The sequence below is a fragment of the Penaeus chinensis genome, chromosome 36, assembly GCF_019202785.1.
Source record: "Penaeus chinensis breed Huanghai No. 1 chromosome 36, ASM1920278v2, whole genome shotgun sequence".
NCBI lineage: Eukaryota > Metazoa > Arthropoda > Malacostraca > Decapoda > Penaeidae > Penaeus > Penaeus chinensis.
Window position 1 is genome coordinate 21020262 of NC_061854.1, and position 7500 is coordinate 21027761.

The 7500-nt window shown below is 37.3% G+C and overlaps 1 protein-coding gene across 1 annotated transcript in view; it reads left to right on the top strand.

Moving 5' to 3' along the window:
* Positions 1-7500, top strand: part of LOC125044857 — a 53364-nt gene that overhangs the window by 43647 nt on the left and 2217 nt on the right. The window contains 16 exon segments of the mRNA XM_047641819.1: positions 1-28; positions 390-479; positions 579-741; positions 967-1070; positions 1176-1313; positions 1447-1716; positions 2074-2244; positions 2340-2667; positions 2859-2911; positions 3058-3145; positions 4152-4269; positions 4492-4609; positions 4926-5399; positions 6059-6945; positions 7076-7154; positions 7267-7500. The exon segment at positions 1-28 is cut by the window's left edge and continues 66 nt beyond it; the exon segment at positions 7267-7500 is cut by the window's right edge and continues 12 nt beyond it. Coding sequence (XP_047497775.1) covers positions 1-28; positions 390-479; positions 579-741; positions 967-1070; positions 1176-1313; positions 1447-1716; positions 2074-2244; positions 2340-2667; positions 2859-2911; positions 3058-3145; positions 4152-4269; positions 4492-4609; positions 4926-5399; positions 6059-6945; positions 7076-7154; positions 7267-7500 — 3343 coding nt within the window.

Below are 7500 nucleotides of genomic sequence, written 5' to 3' on the forward strand. Positions count from 1 at the left end.
TGCCTCTGACAAGAAAGAAACCAATCAGGTGGGCTGTTAAATATATATATGTACACATACACACACATACATATATATATATATCATATATGCACATTTACATATATATATATATACATATACATATATATATATATATATATGTGTGTGTGTGTGTGTGTGTGTGTGTGTGTGTGTGTGTGTGTGTGTGTGTGTGTGTGTGTGTGTGTGTACATATTCATATATATATATATATATATATATATATATATATATATATATATATATATATATGCATATATACATATATATATATATATATATTATGTATATATATGTATACATAATGGGTATAATACGTTGTAATCTAAGTGTGCTTATCCTCTTATTGCAAATATTTTTTTGTACAGAACTTGGAGGACCAAATTATTCAGACCAACCCCATCCTTGAGGCCTATGGTAACGCCAAAACCACCCGTAACGACAATTCATCTCGTTTTGTGAGTACACTGTTTGATCTTTTTGTATTTTATTGTATGTCCACAATAAAATGAAAAAGTAACCCCTTTTTATAATTAAAATTTTATCTCATAATACAGGGTAAGTTCATCCGCGTGCACTTCGGCCCCAACGGAAAGCTTTCCGGCGCTGACATCGAGGTCTACCTGCTGGAGAAGGCTCGTGTCATCTCCCAGTCCCCCGCCGAGCGAGGCTACCACATCTTTTATCAGCTCATGTGCGACCAGATCGACTACATGAAAAGTAAATATCTTTCGAATTATGCATTCATAAATATAAACGTTATACACTTACACTTTGGGCATGCTGTCTGTCGTGAAGGAAGGAAACAACTTGCATTCTTGATCTTTTCTAAAAACCTGATGGATTACAGGAGGAAAATTACTTTCTTTGTAAAACCAGGCCTCGGTTTCGAGGACATCTGTACACAACAGCTTTAATAACCTATTTAATTCATCTTCCTTTCAGAGATCTGTCTTTTGACCGACGATATTTATGACTACAGCTTCGTGTCTCAGGGAAAAGTGACAGTCCCTTCAATCGACGACAAGGAAGACATGCAATTTACTCACGTAAGTTGAAGTGTTATCTGAAAATGAATACTTTGGTATTTGAATCGTATGTATAGCTCTCAAGTTCTGTATCATGATGTTGACCTTGCTGTCTGTCTATTTTAGGATGCCTTTGACATTCTAAACTTTAGCAATGAGGAGAGGGATAACTGCTACAGGGTCACCGCATCTGTTATGCACTTCGGTAACTGCAAGTTCAAGCAGAGGGGACGTGAGGAGCAGGCCGAACCTGAAGGCACTGAGGTATAACACGATTGTAGTAATCTTTTGTATTTGTGCATTTATACCTGGAATGATAATTTGTATAGAGGAAAACTCTTCTTCCTTGCAAAATTCAAATGCAACTTCATTACTTACTGGCACCTCACTGCTTCAGCACGGTGAGCTTGTGGCCAAACTGCTTGGAGTGGACGCCGAAGAACTCTACAGGAACCTGTGCAAACCCAAGATCAAGGTCGGCGCTGAATTCGTCACTCAAGGAAGGAATGTCAATCAGGTCAACTACAGCGTTGGTGCCATGTCGAAGGCTCTGTACGATCGTACTTTCAAGTGGCTTGTGAAAAAGTGCAACATGACGCTTGAGACTGGCCAGACTCGTTCCATGTTCATCGGTGTCCTCGATATTGCCGGCTTCGAAATCTTCGAGGTAAGTCCTCTGAGTATCTGTGTGTGTGTGTCTATATATATACATATTTATATATATACCTTTCAGACACAGACACCTACACACACACACATATATATATATGCACGTATGTATATATATGTATGTATGTATGTATATGTGTATATATATATATATATATATATATATATATATATATATGTATGTACACTAATATATATATGTGTGTGTGAAATGTATATATATATAAATATATATACATATACATACAAACACACTATTCATATGGTTTTGTTAGACCTAAAAGAGTTCTTTCTTCCATTTTTTTGCGATGAACCATGCATGCATACATGACTAATTATATCCCCACCCCCCTAGTTCAACAGTTTCGAGCAAATCTGCATCAACTTCTGTAACGAGAAGCTGCAGCAGTTCTTCAACCATCACATGTTCGTGCTGGAACAGGAGGAATATGCAAGAGAAGGCATTGTCTGGCAGTTCGTCGACTTCGGCATGGATCTGCAAGCTTGTATTGAGCTCTTCGAGAAGGTAATACCACCAATATGTTAGAATCTTGCTTAATATCTGCTTTTTTCACTTAAATGTATCTACTGTACTTAATTTTCAACACATTTCTTCTTCAGAAAATGGGTCTCCTTTCCATCCTCGAGGAAGAGTCTATGTTCCCAAAGGCTACTGACAAGACTTTCGAGGAGAAGCTCAATATCAACCATCTCGGAAAGTCTTCTTGCTTCGTCAAGCCCAAGCCTCCAAAGGCCGGCCAGCCTGAGAACCACTTTGCCATTGTTCACTACGCTGGTGTTGTGTCCTACAACCTGTCTGGCTGGCTTGAGAAGAACAAGGATCCTCTCAACGATACTGTCGTCGACCAGCTCAAGAAGGCTTCCAACGCCCTCACAGTTGAGCTCTTCGTTGACCATCCCGGCCAGTCTGGTGACGGAGGCGGCAAGGGTACGTCACTGCAATTTGTAATAAAGATTTCACAGACTGTTTACCGTGTGTCATAGAAATGTTTAAATTTTTTGGTTGTGAAATTCTCAAGAATAATGTCATTTGTGTTCCACACTCATATATGTTTCAAGGGACATGCACATTACCTATATTATAGTTTTCAAGATTATGTTCCTTCATTCACTATTTAGGAAAGGGTGGCAAACAACAGACAGGTTTCAAGACAGTATCATCAGGTTACAGGGTAAGTACATTTATCTCTGTTTTATTAATGTGCCTAATTTAGTAACTACACTGTTTAAACAAAAACAAAAAAATGAATCTAGTAACTGGTCTGAGGCACTACTTATCAATATAGATCATCTTCTAATAAACGACCACTCTCCACAGGACCAGCTAAACAACTTGATGAAAACGCTTAACGCTACTCACCCTCATTTCATCCGTTGCATTGTGCCCAACGAGTTCAAGAAACCAGGTTAGTTAGAGGAATATAATTCTTAAAAAGAAAAAGAAAAAAAATTGGAATGCTTACATACATGCATATGTATATATGTGTGTATTTGTGATATAAATATATATATATATATATATATGTATATATATGTATATATATATATATATATATATATATATTATGTGTGTGTGATATATATGTATATATATACATATATATATATATATATATATATATATATATATATATATGTACACATACGCACACACACACATTTATGTCTGTGTGGGTGTGTGAGATATATGTGTGTATGTATACACTCTCACAAACACACAACACACACACACACATGTATATATGTACATATATACATATATGTATATATGTATATATATATTCATATATATGTGTATAAACATATATGTATGTGTATATATATATATATATATATATATGTCTATGAATGTTTATATGTGCATATATATTTGTGTGTGTGTGTGTGTGTGTGTGTGTGTTGGTGTTTGTGTATAAAAAAAATATATTTAAATATATATATATATATATATATATATATATATATATATATATGCATACACAAACAAATAAGCACACATATATATGATATATATATATATATACATATATATATATGCTTATACATAAACATATATATATATGTGTGTGTGTGTATACATATACTTATACACACACACACACATTTAAACATATATACATACATATATATATGTATATATGCAAGTATGTATGTGCGTGCGTGTGGGTGTATCCATACATACATACACACATACATACACACACACACACACACACACACGCACACACGTGTGTGTGTGTGTGTGCGTGTGTGTGTTTGTTTGTGTGTGTGTGTGTGTGTGTGTATGCATGTATGTATATATATACATATACACAAACATGCATATGTGCATAGTGTGTGAAGAATATATTTAGAACTGACATATCTGTTAATATTTACTTAATGTATTCTATTCTATACTTCTGCTTACAGGAGCAGTGGACGCTAGCCTCATCATGCATCAGCTGACGTGCAACGGTGTGCTTGAAGGAATCCGTATCTGCCGAAAAGGCTTCCCCAACAGGATGCCCTATCATGACTTCAAACAGAGGTCAGTTAGTTTATCTCTTAAATTAGACCATCCGATATCAATAAAAGGAATCAAAAGAATATGCAAAATAGAATATGAAACAAATTAACAAATGTGTAGTTGATAATAACCTGTGTGCAAATAAACGATTCATTCTTACACTATAATTAAAACTACCAAAAGTTTGAGTGCATTTTCCTGTCGGTATCATTCACTGCTTCATAAGTATCCTTTTCCCACAAGATACAATATCCTCGCTGCGCAAGAGATGATCGAGGCGAAGGACAACAAGAAAGCAGCTAATGCCTGTTTAGAAAAAGCCGGTCTCGACCCAGAGACTTACCGCACCGGAAATACAAAGGTATGGAAGAATGCTTAGTATTATCTTTTGTTGTGCTTTTTTTTTTTTGTTTTTTTTTTTACCCTTTCTCTTCACGAAAATTTTAAAAGATAATTATAGCAATTAGCGTTTAAGTTTAACTGTTTTATATTGTTTCAGTTTTTCTTCTTTCTTTTACTTTGCATTCTTATCACAATCATAATCATTCCAAAGCAATATTTGAAAATATTCCGAAGGTAGTTGATATGTGCACAGATTTACTTTTGGTGATTTTATTGCATTATGTTTTTTTTTTTTTGTGTTTTTTTTTTCTATTTCTTGCTGTACTTTTGTCCAGGTGTTCTTCCGTGCTGGAATCCTCGGTAGACTGGAGGAAATTCGTGATGATCGCGTGGTCAAGCTTCTGACTTGGTTCCAAGCGAGGATCCGCGGCTACGCCAGCCGCAAACAGTATTCCAAGATGCAGAAGCAAAGAACCGCTCTTCTTATCGTCCAGCGCAACATCAGGAAGTACCAGAAGATGCGTTCTTGGCTCTGGTACGAGATGTGGATGAAGATGAAACCCAAGCTCAATGTCACACGTGCCGAAGATGAGCTTATCAGGCTGGAAGAGCTCGCCGAGAAAGCTGAGGCTGAATTTAAGAAGGAGATTAAGCTTCGCGAGCAGCTTGAGATCAAGAATGCTGCTTTTCTCGAGGAAAGAGCTGGGCTTATGCTGGCTCTCGATTCATCCAAGGGCGGCATGTCTGAGTTCATCGAGAAACAGGCAAAGCTGCAGGCCCAGAAGGCCGAAATTGAAGGACAACTGAATGTAAGTTTCATGATAATGGTCATTACTATCGTTATCATTATCGTCATTATCATTTATTATATCCATCATTCTCATTATCACCGTTATAGTCATCTTTATCATCATACATACATACATACATATATATCTATCTATATGTCTCTCTCTCTCTCTCTCTCTCTCTATATATATATATATATATATATATATATATACCTGTGTCGCTAAATATATTATATGTATATATATGTGTATATAATAAATATATATATATATATTTTTGTGTATATGTGTGTAATATAGTGTGTGTATGTATATATATGTGTACACACACACGCGCGCGCGCGCGCCTACATGCATACACGCACACACACATACACATACATACACACTCACACACGCACACACACACACACACACACACACACACACACACACACACACACACACACACACACACACACACACACACACACACACATGCACATACTCATACTCATACGTTCGCGCACGCATACACGCATACACACACACGTGTATATATATATATATATATATATATATATATATATATATATATATATATATATATACGTGTGTGTGTGTGTGTGTGAATTAACATATATAATTATGAGCACTTCATTTGTATCAAACTGTACATTACAATCTGCCATCATCAGGAAACCTTGGAACGTCTGGAAAAGGAAGAGGAAGCTCACCATCAACTCTCATACGGCAGAAAGAAGTGCGAACAGGAGGTAGCTAATTTGAGGAAGGAACTTGAGGACCTCGAGCTTGTCTTGCAAAAGGGTGAGAAAGACAAAGCTACCAAAGATCAGCAGATTCACAACCTTAAGGATGAGATTACTCACCAGGAAGAGCTTATCACCAAGGTTAATAAGGAGAAGAAGCACCTTCAGGCTTGTAACCAGAATACTGCCGAAGATCTGCAAGGTATTGAAGACAAATGTAATCATCTCGGTAAGGTAAAGTCCAAATTGGAATCTAATCTCGATGAGATCGAAGATTCTCTCGAACGTGAGAAGAAGCTCCGCCATGAGGTCGAGAAAACCAAGAGGAAAGTTGATGGCGACCTCAAGCTGACCCAAGAGGCTGTTGCTGATCTGGAACGCAACTTGAAAGAACTTGAAGGAACTGCTGACCGTAAGAATAAGGAGATATCTGCCATTTCTTGCAAAATTGAGGACGAACAGGCTCTTGTGTGCAGAGATCAAAGGCAAGTGAAGGAACTTCAAGCTCGTCTTGAGGAACTCGAGGAGGAAGTTCAGCATGAGCGGCAGGCCCGTAGCAAGGCTGAAAAGGCTAAGAATCTCATTTCACGTGAACTTGAAGAACTTACTGAACGATTGGACGAAGCTGGCGGCGCCACTGCTGCTCAGATTGAGATGAACAAGAAGCGCGAGAGCGAACTGGCTAGAGTGCGCCGCGAACTTGAGGAGTCCAGCCTTCAGCATGAAGCTTCTCTTGCTTCCCTTCGCAAAAAGCACAACGATGCTGTTTCTGAAATGTCAGAACAAATTGACCACCTCAATAAAATGAAAGCTAGGTGGGCGCTCTTACCAAATTTTTAAATTCCAAATATTCAAAACTCAAGCAATTAAGGTTATTTACAATCATGATTTTACAATATACCCTGGCTCAATTCCAGTCATCTAAACTTCTTCCAATTATTGCAGAACCGAAAAGGACAAGGATGCTATGAATCGTGACGCTGAAGATGCAAAATCTGCTATGGATGCTCTTACCCGTGATAAGGTACAACATACTACTAATTGATATAATTTTTGTTAGTTCTCTATTAGCTAAATTTGTTTTCTTCATTCTGTATAATTCACTAACATACTACCATGTCTTTTAAATACTTCAGACCTCTTCTGAGAAGACTTCTAGGCAACTTCAGCAACAATACAACGAAGTCTGCTCCAAGTCAGACGAGCTCAACCGCACTCTGAATGACTTTGATGCTTCCAAGAAGAAGCTTGCTTGTGAAAACGCTGACCTGGTCCGCCAAGTAGATGAGGCAGAAAACAATCTTTCCCAACTTTCCAGAGCCAAGCTTTCTCTTACCAATCAGCTTGACGATACCAGAAAGCTTGCAGAT